The sequence below is a fragment of the Leopardus geoffroyi genome, chromosome B2, assembly GCF_018350155.1.
Source record: "Leopardus geoffroyi isolate Oge1 chromosome B2, O.geoffroyi_Oge1_pat1.0, whole genome shotgun sequence".
NCBI lineage: Eukaryota > Metazoa > Chordata > Mammalia > Carnivora > Felidae > Leopardus > Leopardus geoffroyi.
Genome location: NC_059332.1, coordinates 137,238,970 through 137,255,081, shown reverse-complemented (window position 1 = coordinate 137,255,081; position 16,112 = coordinate 137,238,970). Strand labels below are relative to the sequence as shown.

The window sequence follows — 16,112 nt, the reverse complement described above, 5'->3', positions numbered from 1 at the left end:
ATACAGCTAAAACTTGCTGGCATTTTGAAATTGAGCTTTAAAGACTCTATTCATGTTTTGATTTTCACAAATGAATTTAAGGTAAGAAAATGCAGTGAAGAGGCTTAGAAAGAAATGAGAGCTGCTATATATCCCAAGATTGACCTCATTCCTACTATCTACCCCTGAAATATGAGTGAGCCATATTACATGATAAAATTATGTCAGATTGAGACGAGACATCCCTGCATTATTTCCATATTCACGTGAAGCAGGGTCATGAAAAATAATATAGTAAATAACGGCATTTGTTGAGAGGTGTTAATCTGCCCATGAGTGTTGGCTGTTGTTTCCAGATGGAATAACTTGCTGGAAGAGATTGCTAAGCAGCTGTGCTCCAGCAAGGCACTCCTTCAACTTTGGCAAGGATACAAGGACTACTCCAAACAGTGTGCTTCTACGGTTCAGCAGCAGGAGGATAGAGCCAGTGAGCTCCTGAAGGCAGCCACTAACAAGGACATTGCCGATGACGAAGCTGCGACGTGGATTCAGGATTGCAACGTATGTTTAGGAACGCTGGCGCTTTCCTACCACGCGGGTCTTAGACATCTCGAGTTTAGCAGGGCTCGGGCTGATTGTGGGTAAGCTTCTGGTACGTCTCAGTATGTGGGACAGCTCTCCAAAAATTGTTTGTAAGTATCAGCGAGGCTCCTAGGTTTTCAGAACACAGTTGCACGTGTATCAGATTTAAGAGGCCCCTCCCACTGTTTCGTGTTTAGAGAGTTGTTTTCCCATTTTTTCCTAATGGCATCCCATCCATGTGAAGATTTGGGCTGTTTTTACAGATTTGATCAATTTGAGAAATGACCACATGGAGAATAATGTTGTATCTTTTAAAAATCTGTGAAAAGTATTATCTATATCTTATGTAAGCATTAACATCATTATTTCTTCTAAGAATTTAATAGTAGAAAGAAGTCTTTCTCTCCTGACTTACTGGAATACTTCTTTTTAATAAAATATTTCTCTTTTTTACTGAAGTTGCCAACAACCTACTTTAGGTTTTCAGGAACAGTTCTCTTGTTTCACTCATTCCATGCTTCTTACTGTTCGTCCTTATTTGTCTTTATTTTAATGAACTTGTTTCAAAGACCTTCTTGTAAACTTTCCCAAATCGATGTATTAGAATTAGGCAAGTTGTAAAAAGCACATAAATAAAATTTCAACCTATCCTAATACCGTCACATAAATACTGAATAAATTACCCTAGAGCCAAAGTTTAATATTTACAGTAAAGGTAATGTAATGCTTTTCTCCCTGACTTCCACATTTTATCTTTATAAGATTCGTGATTTTTTTAAAAAGTTTTTTAATGTTTATTTTTGAGAGAGAGAGAGAGAGAGACAGAGAGCACAAGCAGGGGAGGGGCACAGAGAGAGAGAAGGAGATACAGAATCGGAAGCAGGCTCCAGGCTCTGAGCTGTCAGCACAGAGCCCGATGCGGGGCCCGAACTCACAAGCCTTCGAGCCATGAGATCATGACCTGAGCTGAAGCCAGCTGCTTAACTGACTGAGCCACTCAGGTGCCCCAAAATATGTCATTTTAAAGTTTCAGTCCTCCTGAGTTGATATACCCATACCTGTTTTAGAGGGCAATGCTCCAAATTATTTCTCTGAATTTGTTAAAAATCTATGTCAAAGTCAGAGGTCCCCCCCCCCTTTTTTTTCCTCCCTTTCACAAGAGTCAATGTATACGCATAGCAAGCTTTGCTCTTTCCACTGTGTCTGGTGGGTCAAGAACCAGTCATTTGTCATCTCTTAGTGGTAGAAGGAAACTAGAAACAGGGAATTTCCATTGGCTTAAATTTTGAGCATATGAGTGTCCCACAAAGAAATGGAGGCAAGAGAAACTATGGCAAAGAATGAAGATACAGTCTTCTTTTTATACTGCTTGACTCTGCTCACCAGAGCCATTGCTGGGGTTCTATGCCCCACTAAAACAGGAGGGCCCATTGTAACCACTATAATGTGACCACGCACACAGAAGATGCTGTTGACAAACTCATCCCTTGTGTGTATAATATTAATTAGAAAAAGGCAAAATGTAGCACTGTGGGTTTTTTTTAACTTTCTTTTTTTAATTTTTTAACATGAAATTTATTGTCAAATTGGTTTCCACCCAACACAAACTCATCCCTTGTGTGTATAATATTAAGCAGAAAAAGGCAAAATGTAGCACTGTGTTTTTTTAACTTTATTTTTTTTATTATTTTTTTAATATGAAATTTATTGTCAAATTGGTTTCCACACAACACCCAGTGTAGCACTGTGTTTTTGATTTGATATCAACTACAGGAAAAGATAGGAAAAACTGCCCAAATGTTTCATTATTGGCTCTACTTGTAGTCGTGTTTCTTCTTGTTTATGTATGTTTCTCTGCAGTTCCCCCGATGTCCTACAATGAACCTATGTGATTTTTATTATAAGAATAGCACATTTATCTCTAAAAATGTTAGCACCCATCTGGTTTTAAACATCAGATTTAATGCTTGATCATTTTTCTGCAGGTGAAGGTGATTTAGTGTAATAAATCGACCAAGTAAGAACTGAGTGCTTCTAGACGTGTGGACCTTTGCTGATTATCAGTTTAAGGAGTACCCTTAGCATGTTGTTGCATAATGGCATATTTTCATCGTCTATAGGATCTCCTCAAAGGCCTGGGGACAGTGAAGGATTCCCTTTTTGTTCTCCGTGAGCTGGGAGAGCAGCTCAAGCAACAAGTGGATGCTTCAGCAGCATCAACCATTCAATCCGATCAGCTGTCCTTGAGTCAACGCTTATGTGCCCTAGAACAGGCTCTCTGCAAGCAGCAGACTATGTTACAGGTGTGTTATAAATCGGGCGTTCTATAACATCTGAGCCTCAACACAGGAAAAGAACATTTTTCCATCGTTGAGACCTTGCCTCTTTCAAGAGCAAAGAATTAAAAAGTAGACAAACTTGGAAGTTCCAGTGGGGACAAGGGAAGGTGGGAGTCTTGCACTGTCCTTTCCAGTGTAATTTTGCCCCTGAACCAATGCCTCCTTCTAGAGTACTGAGTAAAATGTGTTCAACTAATAAACACTAAGTGGCTTTAATATTGACATTCATGTTTATATAGCAAGTTTTTGCCAAGAATCAGAATATATTTCTGTTTGGAAGTATATTTTACAAATAACTTTAGTTCATTAATAAATGGTACATAGGAATAATTCTGTTTTCAAAAAATTACGTTAAGAGAAGAAAGCTTAAATCATATAGCCTTGTTTCTTTAGGAAAGGCATCTTGAGGATGGCACTTTGACACAACGATATGAAAAGTAATTTCAATACCCACTTACCCTTTAACTAGATTTCTAAATATCAATTTTCTTTTGTGGGAAAAAAAAAGGCTGGAGTTCTTGACTATGAAACCTTTACCAAGAGTTTAGAAGCTTTGGAGGCCTGGATAGTAGAAGCGGAAGAAATATTGCAAGGGCAGGACCCTGGCCACTCTTCTGACCTCTCGACCATCCAGCAAAGGATGGAAGAACTTAAGGTAAGTGCTTTCAAATCCTAGCCCCAGATCTTCTATCTTTTGTCCTCAAAATCTTAAGGAATACTCACAACTCCTAAGATAGGCCTACTTTTTATTTTGAGCTTCCAAAGAAACCCTTGCCAGCTCTGTTTTCCTGGAGTGAGCACGCACTGATTTCACAGACTGCGGTGGGAGCCTGGCCAGGAGCAACCCTAGGACCCCGGCTCAGTGCTGCTTCTCACCTCTTCCCATGCCCAGTGGGCAACCTCCTCCTTCATAGCCCATGGAACCTCCATCCCCGTCTCTACCTTCCTCTCCTACACAAGCCCCCTGTCTCTCGGATCCTGGCGACAGCCTCCGTGACTCTCCTTGCAGCCCCTCCTCCCCCTCCAGCCCACAGCGGCCAGAACGATCTTCTTCTAAAAGGTTTTACTTAATTACGAACTATTTTAAACAGTCAGTAAATAAAATAATACCATAGACATGCCAAGTTCATTGTCTTTTTCCTCTGCTTAAAACCCTCCGCGGGTTCCCACTGCTCTCCCAGGGTGAAGACCGGTGTGGATTATCAGGCCCAGGGTACCTGGCTTGCACCTTCTTTATGGCCTCATCCATCTCAGCATCCATCACAGTGCTTCTGTGGAAACACACTATGTTCCCCTTTCTGGAATTCCTTTCTTTGCCCCACCAACTCCCTTCCCACCAAAAGGAATCAACTTTCGGTCATTTTGTTCAATGTCACTCTCTTAAGAAAGTTTTTCTTTTGTTCATGGTCAGGGTCCCCAGGGACACGCTTCCAAAGTACACTATTTTTTTTTCTTAAAATTTTTTTCATACCAGTTAATTATGTTCATGTGATCAGGTGACTACTGTTGTGGAATAGTATTGTGACTCTATTATTAGAAGAGTATCTTACAGTCTGTAAGCCCCACGAGAAGGACCATGGCATGTGAGTTTTGTTCATGTGATATCTGTCCATGGAAATTCTGCCATTTGGTTGTTAAGCTTTTGGCTTCAACACTTCGGAAGATTTATTCTGTCTGCAGGGTAATGAGCCTATTTCAGAGCATGAAAAGAGAAAACACACAGCCAAAGGTGTCCTGACATTTCCTTCCTCCTGTAGCTGGTTTCCTAGATGGGGTTATAGATGCCCACACGAAAAACAGAAAAGACAGCCTCGTCCTATGTTTGAGATCTGAAAGTATAGATGGCATTGTCAGCTGAGTCTCACCAACTTTGGGATTGGGGCCAAGGACCTAAAACTGAAGCTGTGAAATAACGTGTGGTGGCTTCCAAACTTGAATGGGATCGTGTTCCATCTAGCAAGAGGTCCACAGCTCTTGTTACCCAGACCTGCCACCTGCTAGCTGGGGGGCCTTGCACAATTTACTTACAGATTCTCAGCATCTTGTCTCCCATCCTGAAATCGGAATAGTAGTGGTACTTACCTTATGGTATTGTTTTGCAAATGAGTTATTACCTGTAAAGCTCTTATAATAATACTTGGTTTATAATAAGTGCTTAAGGAATGGTAGCTATTACTATTATAGTTGTTGCTATTATAAATATTATTATTGGTGTTAGATAATAATGGAGCAGAATAGCACAGATACATGGAATATACAGGGTAAGAAATAAGCCTTTTCAGTCATCAGCATAATTTTCATCCTTCCATCAGTTACCAAGAATTACTTATGAGTATGGGGCGCCTGGGTGGCGCAGTCGGTTAAGCGTCCGACTTCAGCCAGGTCACGATCTCGCGGTCTGTGAGTTCGAGCCCCGCGTCGGGCTCTGGGCTGATGGCTCGGAGCCTGGAGCCTGTTTCCGATTCTGTGTCTCCCTCTCTCTCTGCCCCTCCCCCATTCATGCTCTGTCTCTCTCTGTCCCAAAAATAAAATAAACGTTGAAAAAAAAAAAAAAAAAAGAATTACTTATGAGTAAATAGACCAAGTAAATAATACACATAAACTACCTACATGTTCAGTGAAACCAAGTAAGTTGCTGTAAAAGCAATTGCAGCAGAAGCACTGGAAACTGATTAGGAGATGTAGCTCTTTTTTATTTGCAGCTCTGGAGATTACAAGTAAGTGGCCTAGAAATGCATAGGAGCCCAAAGACTGGCTTCTTCCAGAAATCTGAAGTCCACTGTGCAGCGTGAAAGAACTCTGCCTTTTCTTACCATAGTGCTAAATTGGCTTTTAAATCTTGCTTTCAGGGACAGATGTTAAAATTCAGCAGCATGGCCCCAGATTTAGACCGTCTAAATGAGCTTGGATATAGGCTACCCCTGAATGATAAAGAAATCAAAAGGATGCAAAATCTGAACCGGCACTGGTCTCTGATCTCCTCTCAGACAACAGAGAGATTCAGGTAGAGTAACCAAGAGATGTTTTGGCCACTCTGATAGATCAGTAGAAATGAGTGCATGGTTTGTGTACATTTATAAGTTCCGAGTCTTTCCAATGATACTTACAAAATTTGAACCGGAAGGGGCAAATTCAGTGAAACGGTTGCCCATGCCTAAGGTACTAAAAATTGTTTGAACAAAAAAATTTAAAAAAGAAAACTCATATAAGAATATATTAAAGATACATACATAATTTTATCATTCTTAAAACTTACCATTTTAAACTTTTATTCTTTTTTTTTTTTTTTAATTTTACTACCTGAGGTGAAAACTTTGTGGTGGTCAATTTAGAAGTAGAGGCAGAAGGTATTCATTTAATCTAGTTTTATATACTAACAATATAAGAACAAAAACATAATCATATTCTCTTTCCTTTGGTCTGTCAGTAAGTTGCAGTCGTTTTTGCTACAACATCAGACTTTCTTGGAAAAATGTGAAACATGGATGGAATTCCTGGTTCAAACGGAACAAAAGTTAGCAGTAGAGATTTCTGGCAATTATCAGCATCTTTTGGAGCAGCAGAGAGCACATGAGGTAGGTTATGCCAGTGGGTTTTCGGGTAATAACAATGCCATGTGGAGGAGTTCAAACACTGTACCTTGTGTTGATAGCTCTTAAGCTTGGAGTTTTCCCATCTTAATTACAAAAGTGTGGTCCAGTTCTTTGCTTCCATAGTTGGCTTTAAAAATGTGTCAGGCGTCAATATCCTGTGATGTATACTGCCGGAATTGTGGTAAAAGTCTCCTTATGGGGGGTAAGGGGTGGGGAGAGGGATCAGGGGTGTGTGTGGAAGGAATGCAGAAAGACAATTTTTGAATTGAGTTACGTACTACATTAACATTGCCAAGGCTAGTTGATTAAGAAATTATGCCTTGATCACGAGTCTTTGATAAATGAAAATTGTGTGTTCTGTAAAAAGCATTTCCGTACCAGATATCTCCAAGTGTACCTCTTGGTCAAGACTCATTATAATTATTTCTTAAGAAACACTGAAGAGAGAACTGTGTGAGAAAAGCAAAATAATTAATTTGCTCTTAGTCTCGGTTTCCTGGTATAACTAAATTGTCCCATGTATTTATGAAATATATGCAAATGGAGAGAGAGGTAGGATCTACCTAAAAGCAGAGAAAAGCTTAATGCAGAGCTTAAAAGAGAATGAAACTAGGGGCATCTGGGTGGCTCAGTCAGTTGAGCACTGGACTCTTGATTTCAGCTCAGGTCATGATCTCACAATCGTGAGATCAAGCCCTGCATTGAGCTCCACATTCAGTGTGGAACCTGCTTAAGATTCTCTCTCTTTCTCTCTCTCTCTCGCTCTCGCTCTCTCTCACTCTCTCTCTGTCCCTCTGCCTATCTTCCCAGTTTGTGTGCTCTTGCTCTCTCTCTCTCTCAAAAAAAAAAAAAAAAAGAATAAAACTAATTTTAAAGCATTTTCCTTAAATTTTAAAAATAGAGAATTTAAAAATGCAGAGGGTATTTTTAAGTCCATTTTTATCAAGGTGACTTAGAATGGAATAAAAGACAATGAATCAAAACTAAAGTCAGCTATCACTTTATATCCACTACGATGACTATGATGAAACAGACAGCATGCGTTGATGAGGGTATATAGAAATTGGAATCCTCATGCGACTGGTGGGGATGTAAAATGGTGAAGCTGCTTTGGAAAATAGTTGGACAGTTCCTGAAAATATTAAACAGAGTTACCATATGACTCAATAATTCTACTCTTAACTTTATACCCAAGAGGAATGAAAATATGTGTCCAGAAAAACTTGTGCAAGAATATCATCCATATCAGTGTTATTTATAGTAACCCACAAGTGGGAACAACTTAAATATCCATCAGCTGATGAATGAATAAATAAAATGTGTGGAATACTATTCAGCAATCAAAAGGAATGTGGTGATGATACATACTTCACATGGTCAACATTGAAAACATTATGCTAAGTGGAAAGAAGCCAGTCACAAAAGACAGGCAGGATGCTATTTACATGAAATATCCAGAGTAGGCAAATGCATAGACACAGAAAATGTTAGTGATTACCTAGTGCTCATGGACTGGGAAGAAATGGAGAGTGATTGCCGAGTGTGGAATTCTTTTCAGGGTAATGGTCTAAGGAAAATAGTCTAAAATTGATTGTCGTGGTGTGTGCCCAACTCTGGGAACATAATTAAAGTCCTGAAATTATAGACTCTAAGTAGGTGAATTGTTAAGGCATGTGAATTATTATCTCAATAAATTTGTTTTAAAAACTGTGGAAATAATTTGAAAAACTTTCTGTTGAATTTTTTTAGCAAAAAAATTTTATTAACCAAATTAAGTTAAAAAACAGTGACTTAAAAAATGTGAGGTTTTAAAATCTTTTCAACTTTCTAAAAGATCTTAAGCTATTCCCTATCTGAAAAAAAAACAATACTAATTATGTGTTGACACTTAATGTTATTAGGTGATTTTGAAAGAAATGAAACATAATTCTACCTTTAGTCACTTAGTTTTACTAAACAAAAATGAAACTTTAAATATATCTTAATTGGTTGTTTAAAAATATATTATTTCGGGGTGCCTGGGTGGCTCAGTTGGTTGAGTGTCCAACTTGGGCTCAGGTCACGATCTCGCAGCTTTTGAGTTCAAGCCCCGCGTCAGGCTCTGTGCTGACAGCTCAGAGCCTGGAGCCTGCTTCAGATTCTGTGTCTCCCTCTCTCTCTTTGCCTGTACCCCACTTGCACTCTGTCTCTCTCTCAAAAATAAATAAACACTAAAAAAAATTTTTTAATGCATTATTTCTATACTGCAGGATTTTACACATATCCTGATTCAACTGGAAACATTTTTCAAAGCTTTGCTAAAACCAGAATTTTTGGAAAGTTACCAGAAAACTGGTCACTGAAATTGGAAACTCTAAAGTATGTTTTTCTATTTTTCAAATAATAGTTGTTTCAAGCAGAGATGTTCAGTCGTCAGCAGATTTTGCACTCGATCATTATTGATGGGCAGCGTCTTCTAGAACAAGGTCAAGTTGATGACAGGTAGGATCCTTGATGTATTATTATGAAGAAAGTTTCCAGTGAATTAGTTATTTTCTTTTTAATGAGTAGATTAGAGGGCATGTATCTAATCTTCCTAAGGCGATTGTGCTGCAATGGAGCCTCAGTAATTGAAGGAGAGGCTTGTCTGAATCTCGGAAATGAGTGAGTATTGAGTCTTCTTTAAGAACTGCTATTATATTATATAAAGGACATAGAGTAATTGGAAATCACCTAGCCAACCTTCTCCAGACCTCTGCAGGAGACTGGAATTAATGAATAGATCAGAACAAATTGTATCAATGATGTATCAATGGTTTATAAACAGATGCTTCTAATATTCTCATACAGCTACAGAAATCGTATCCTCAAGGGAGCATAGAGATCACTAGATCATCTCTCTTACTTATAGATGAAAACTTGAGGTCCAGAAATGTGAACTGATGTGACCAAGGTCACTCAGCTAAGTAGCTGGTTTTTAGTCAGGACCAGATAGCTTTCCCATAGCATGGTAATTCCAGGTTTGAAAATGGTTTGCTGCCTTAAGGCAGCAGACACACAAACTGAAATCCTGCTTCCTCTTCATTTACTTAGCAGATTGCCTCTTTATTAAAAATGAAGAGGCAAAATCTAGCTCATCTTTCGACTTCTGGTATGTGAATTGACCATTTCATACTGTGTTTACATTTCCTGGGAACAATAGCTAGTCTATTGCATCTGCTTTATGTGGTGATATTGGAGTATAACTGCATTTATTACATAAAAACATCTCTCCCATATTAAGGCCCAGTAACCGTGATTAGAATTAACTTAGTGTTTTTTTCAAAAATGAAAAAACAAAAAACAAACAAACAAAACAGAATATAAATCATTGTTTTCATTAAAAGGGTTTTTTTTTTTAATGTTTTGGAAGCAATTTCAGTTTTGAGTGGATATTTCTTTGGAGGTAACATGGAACATTTTCATGGTCATGCTATGGAACAACAAAATATGATACCATATTTATTCTTTTCTAAAAAATTATGTATTTAAATTCAAGTTAGTTAACATACAGTGTAGTACTAGATTCAGGGGGACAACCCAGAGACTCATCACAACCCAGCAATTGAAAACTACTAGGTAATTATCCAAAGGATACAAAAATGCTGAATCCATATTTATTCTGTTCAAAGTGAGCCAGACTTAAACATGGGCTTTACTGAGAATTTAAGGCCTTCAAAATAAAACAAATTCAAATTCAATTAGCTTATTCTTTGCTTTAGCCTCCCTTGATCAACTCTACAACAGTATTATAAAAGTTTAAGTGAGGAAGTAAAACAAAATTTAAAAATCATGTACAAGCCAACATCTATTCAATTGTAAATGTTAACAGTTAAGGAGAAACACCAAAAAGAAGAAAATGGGAGGGTTGAACCAAGGATGATTCTCAAAGTTGAAAGGAAAAAAAAAAAAAAATCGGATTAGAGCACAAAAGCCCCAGATTAGGAATGTATTGTGTTTTAAAAGTTCATTTCTAAATTTCGTGTTGAGAGTTCAAGTTCAGCCACAGGAACAGTGTCATGTGTTAAGTATTTCCTCACACTGGCAGAAAGCTCAGGACTGTTGAGGACAAGGGCTCCAAAGACATGGTGGATGGTGGCCTGAGGGGGAAAGTACTGTGGGAGGGTACTTTTCATGTTGCAGGACGTTCTCAAGTCCTGCAGTTAAATGTTTTCGGAGATGATGGATGCTTGTAACTTCTGGGGGAGTTTCATGAACCTAATTCATCACATTTGATTCTACTGCAATTAGATTATTAATATCAGAATTTCCTTTCAGAAGCAAGAAGCACCAATAATACATTTGGTTTACAAAACCAAGGTGTATAGTGGGCCTCGATAATGAGAGGTGTCAAGAATGTAGGGGTCCAAAACAGTAAGTCAAGCTCAGATTGGAAGCCACCCTCAAGAGGAGAAAATAGTATACGGAAGGGAAGAAAAGCAAAACTTACGTGATAGAGAAAAAACAAGTGATGTTACACTTTAGTATTCAAAGGTGAATAATGCTCTAATCTACAGAGAAATTCATTCTATTTGATATAGGACAAACGAATTGTAGAACCACAAATTAAAACTTCATAGAGAACTACCAACCCCCTTTTAAGGTTGAAAACACAGATGTAGGAAGGACAAACTAAAAGATCTGAGATTATTTAGTCTGAAGTTAAGAACACTTACATAAAACTTACTCTTTTTAAGTATATGGACAACCTTCATACAGACAATGATAACGAGATAGTTTGCATTCTTCTAAGAACAAAATGAAGTAGGCTTAACATGTAGAGGGGACGATCTAGATTCATATGTAGAATAATTTGCTAAAGATTAGGGCTGTGTACTGTAAGAGAATACAGAGAGTTTCCAAGGACAGTTTTAAAGAAACATTTTTAAATAACATGGTTTTATTTAAGTGGCTTATGATTCTGGCTGAAATAACCCCGTGTTGTTCATCCAAAGTGGCTTATAATTCTGGCTGAAAACTGAAGTGCATAAATAAGTTTTGGTTCTCATTTTCTCCCGCTGTAGCACAAACAAGATGTCGCCTCCTGCTGCATACACTTCTTAGGGTTTGGGCACATTCCCGTGGTGTCATTACCCAATGCTCCCCGCCTCTTGTGTACTCAGGGAGAGAATAGATGACAGTGACTCTACAGATATGCCTTTAACCTGTGCTGGGACATGAAAATACTCACTGTTTGCCAAAACCAATAGTTTGACTGCTATAAATTTTAAAAATGACTTGAAATAGACCCAGTAACAGATCCTGGAATGATATTTGGAAACCTCTGCCCTAACTCACTTCTCAGGGCTTAGGGTCACCAAGCATATGCACATTGTGTGTAGACATGTCTGATTATGAAAATGTACCCAGGGTAACAGAGTTTCCTCCCTATGTAATTATTTCTGCACCAGGGATGAATTCAACCTGAAACTGACCCTTCTCAGCAATCAGTGGCAGGGAGTGATTCGCAGGGCCCAGCAAAGGAGGGGCATCATCGACAGCCAAATTCGCCAGTGGAGGCGGTACAGGGAGATGGCAGAAAAGCTTCGTAAATGGTTGGTCGAAGTGTCCTATCTTCCCGTGAGCGCTCTCGGAAGTGTCCCAATACCACTGCAGCAGGCAAGGACCCTCTTTGATGAAGTGCAGGTAAGGTGCAAAACACACGGTCTTTAAACCTCTTCTGTGTTTCCACTGCACGCTTTACCCTCGCCTCAGTTCTTCGCAAGGATTCTGGAGTGACACTGGAACGAGGACAATCATTGTTCCCGAGTGTCAACAGTAACACACAATACGATTGCATTACGAAGCCCGTGTATAGTGATGACGCTCTGTCTGGTCAGGCCCAGCTGCTTACAGACCCTCTCCACTTTCCACACCAGTGCCTCCCAGCAGCTCACTAATCCCCAGCACGGAGGCAAAGGCAATGGCCGGGAAAGGAACACCGCATTGATTATACTCACGAGCAATGTAAATGTGTAACTTAAGCATCCCGGAAAAGATAAAAGTCTAGGTCCTGTCTGAGCTTTTTGTCCATTCCTGGCTTGGCTCCGTACTTCCATCTATCTGGGAATTGGGGACTCCAGCCCCTTAGACAGATACGTCCTAGTGCTCTTATCAGTGCTTCCCAGTATGTTTTATGGTCTCCTTTTGCTTTGGCAGTCACTGCTCTCTGCTTTCTTTCTCCTCGCTTCTCTGGGAGACCTCATCCACACATGTGTCTGCCTGCTACCAGCAGAGAAGGGCCAGCATGGTATCTTCCAGTCCCATCTACCTCCTGAGCTTTCAACTTATACATTCAGATTATATATGTGTGCATACAGACCTAGTGTGCACCATGGGTTTCAACTTCCAGCAGGGCCTGTGATCTCAGGACCAGCCATTCTCCAGCAGTCCATTTCCCACATCCCCAGCTCAAGGAAATGTCTGGCAGTGGCTAACGCTTCTATCACTTGGACCCTGGGAGGTGCTCTAGAGCTATATTCTTTGCCTCTCCCTTCCCATATCTAATATATTCCCACTGCCACTGCCTTAGCGGTGCTCATGATAGATGATAGCTTTCTTCTTCTTCTTTTTTTGATGTTTATTTATTTTTGAGAGAGAGACAGACAGAGTGTGAATGGGGGAGAGGCAGAGAGCAAGAGCGAGATACAGAATCTGAAGGAGGCTCCACGCTCTGAGCTGTCAGCACAGAGCCGGATGCGGGGCTTGAACTCACAAGATCATTACCTAGGCCGAAGTTGGACGCTTAACTGACTGAGCCACCCAGGTGCCCCGTAGACGACAGCTTTCTAACCTGTTAGTATATCCAATATATGCCCACCTGCCATTCCGTCTTCTACCCTCCTGCAAAGTGTTGTAATCCAAACACATCACTTCCTTGCTTAATATTCCCCTGTGAATCTCAGTCACTTTCACTATTAAAAAAAAAAAAATGCCTTTGCAAGCGTGGTCTTGTGTCCTCTTCTGCCGCTCTATCACACGCATACTGCATTCCCCCTGAAAACTGCATCCAGGATCCTGAATTCATCATCTTTATCTCAATGGCAAATTTTCCCATCTTCATTTCTCTGTGTGGAAGGATTCCTCTAACTCCTGGCCCTCCTCACACCAGGTCCTTCTTAATCTAGTCGTGTTCCTATGTCTCTAAGACTCATGAAGCCTTTTCCCTTCGAGGAAGCCTGTCTTGCATCCACATGGGTTAGAGATTTGAGCACTGGTCTTTCTTGGAATCGGTTGTTTCAAACACTTGTCAAACAAGTCAAACAAGTCAAACTTGTCAAAGTTTCAAACACTTGTCAAACAAGTGTCCTAAATGTTTTCGGCAGAAGAAATAAAAAGACCATAATAAAACTTAAAATATGTAGGAGTGGGTTCCCTACGCATCAGTCTCATGGGGCAGTTTTCATATTGCATTGTGACTGCATTTAATTTGGGGACAGAAACTAAGCCTCCCCTGTCGAATCCTCACTCATGTGTATACATCGCTTCATTCATGCCCAGAGTACGCGCTCAGTAATGTTTGTTATATCGAGGGGGCGTGCTATGTATGAAAACCCGTAGGGTCATTTAAAAATCCTTGGAATAGGGATATGGTGAAGAAAAGAATGAGAAAGTAAAAAGCAACGGTTCCTTTCAGTTCAAAGAAAAAGTGTTCCTGCGACAACAAGGCAGCTACATCCTAACAGTGGAAGCTGGCAAGCAGCTTCTGCTCTCGGCCGACAGTGGAGCTGAGGCCGCCTTGCAGGCGGAACTCGCTGAAATCCAAGAGAAATGGAGATCGGCCAGTGTGCGTCTGGAGGAACAGAAGAAAAAGCTGGCCTTCTTGCTGAAAGTAAGTTCATCTCCTTCCTCCTAGAGACCTGATGCAGTTTAAGGAGCCACACAGGTAGTTGTGCTGCTTCCTCGTGTTGTTAGCTTTCGAATCGGATGATGCGAAGATTAGCTCACACCCTGCAGGATTTTGATACCCTCTGTCTTATTTAAGACTTTGTCCTGTCTTGCACGAGCTGGAGAAGTTTCCTAGTTTTCAGCAATGTGTCTTGCAGAAAAATCCCCCCACTAAGTAGTTTTAAGTCTAATAAGACTGTCCAAGTGATGAATTCTGATTAATGGTCCGTGCTAAGCCAAGAACCGTGTGATGACTTTATAAATCCAAACAGGAATGCAAGGAGTAGATTCCACTCCCTGATCTGAGACTCTAAAGTGGTTTTTAAGATTGATATCTCTTATTTTATAGCAAGAAAAACCTATCCAAGAAGATACTCCTGATTTCATTTTCACTTATCCAAGCACGTTGCTATGAGATAAAATTCGGGAGGTGTATTAAGCCTTTCGTTGGATACAGAGAGCATACTGATCACACTGCAAGTTCAGGGAGATGTAGATTTATCCAGATCCCCCACAATCCAGTTTTCTCCCCCCTCACTTGACAATACTATGTATAAAACATGATGATACATGCATTGGGAAAAGAGCATGGTCTCTACTCAGATAAATCCAAGTTAAAAGCATAATAAACCAAGTAACCTGGTTAACTCAACCTGTCTAAGCCTCAGTTTCCTCCTCTATAGTGTGGGTATGATAGCCCCTCCTGCACATGGCATTGTGAGGATTTAATGATATAATGAAGGTAAAAACAGGCGGCACGGTACCTGCACATTTGGGCATTCAATAAATGATGGTAATTGTCATTGTTGGTATTATTATCGTATCAAAAAGTGAACAGAGCTCAGGAGTAAAGTTTTGTATATGTTGATAATCACCAACACTTTAACAAAATTATCTATTAAGTTTGGCCTGCCACTTTTTTGGATCACAGGTAATAACCAAAGGGAATGGAACACGTTTTGCTTTTATAATACTTAAAGTATGCACACCCATTGGGTTTATTCTGTTGGATTTTATTTAATAATATATTACCTTCTGTGTAGGAAACACTCCATCAAAAATACCACTGAACGTTTGATAAAGAACTTTTATTTGCGCACAGCGCAATTCATCAGTAATACAATACGCCTGATTCTTTTTTCTTCTTTTTTGCTTTCAGGAAAGGATTAAAAACATTGTAATTCATTCTGTAGAGATCATGTTAATCCTATATTTTTCTTTATTTGCAATGTGATTTTTGGACGCACCCCCGAGAATTTAATAAGGCAAAATGGCTGAGTCACTGCATTTACTTTTCTCGCCAGTCTGTCTGTTGGCGTGTAAGATGTCTGTCCGCTTTGATAGATGATCACAGACCATGCCATCTTGCTATTCCCTTGTAATTCATGTAGCAAAAAGACTGGGTTATAGCTTCAGAATCCAAGCCATCCTTGGAAAGGGGAATCCTTATTCTTGTTAAAGTTGATTTTATTTTATTTTTTTAGTTTATTTTGTTAAGTTGATTTTATTTTAAATCAGACATGAGGACCTAATTGCCTAAGAAGAAATTTATGCAGCTAAATTCTAATGTTAATGTCATTTTCTTTATTTTAGTGTATCTTCATACCACAGCTATGGTGCTTACCTGTGTTTAGCTCTTGATTTAATGCTCTGAGTAAATATGCCAGGAATACAGTGATTATATAATTCTATGGCCTATATGTTCACATGCTTT

The 16,112-nt window shown here is 39.5% G+C and overlaps 1 protein-coding gene across 22 annotated transcripts in view; it reads left to right on the top strand.

Moving 5' to 3' along the window:
- The window catches only part of SYNE1 (spectrin repeat containing nuclear envelope protein 1), a 482,603-nt gene that overhangs the window by 385,473 nt on the left and 81,018 nt on the right, over window positions 1-16,112 (top strand). For all 22 annotated transcript variants that reach the window (XR_006717653.1, XM_045500062.1, XM_045500061.1 and 19 more), the window contains 8 exons: window positions 336-540; window positions 2,682-2,864; window positions 3,409-3,555; window positions 5,750-5,904; window positions 6,328-6,475; window positions 8,880-8,974; window positions 11,923-12,157; window positions 14,148-14,342. Coding sequence is in view for 21 of the 22 variants with exons in the window: in XM_045500062.1 (XP_045356018.1) it covers window positions 336-540; window positions 2,682-2,864; window positions 3,409-3,555; window positions 5,750-5,904; window positions 6,328-6,475; window positions 8,880-8,974; window positions 11,923-12,157; window positions 14,148-14,342 (1,363 nt within the window). In the remaining variant the exon portion in view is untranslated. The remainder of the gene's footprint in view (window positions 1-335; window positions 541-2,681; window positions 2,865-3,408; window positions 3,556-5,749; window positions 5,905-6,327; window positions 6,476-8,879; window positions 8,975-11,922; window positions 12,158-14,147; window positions 14,343-16,112) is intronic.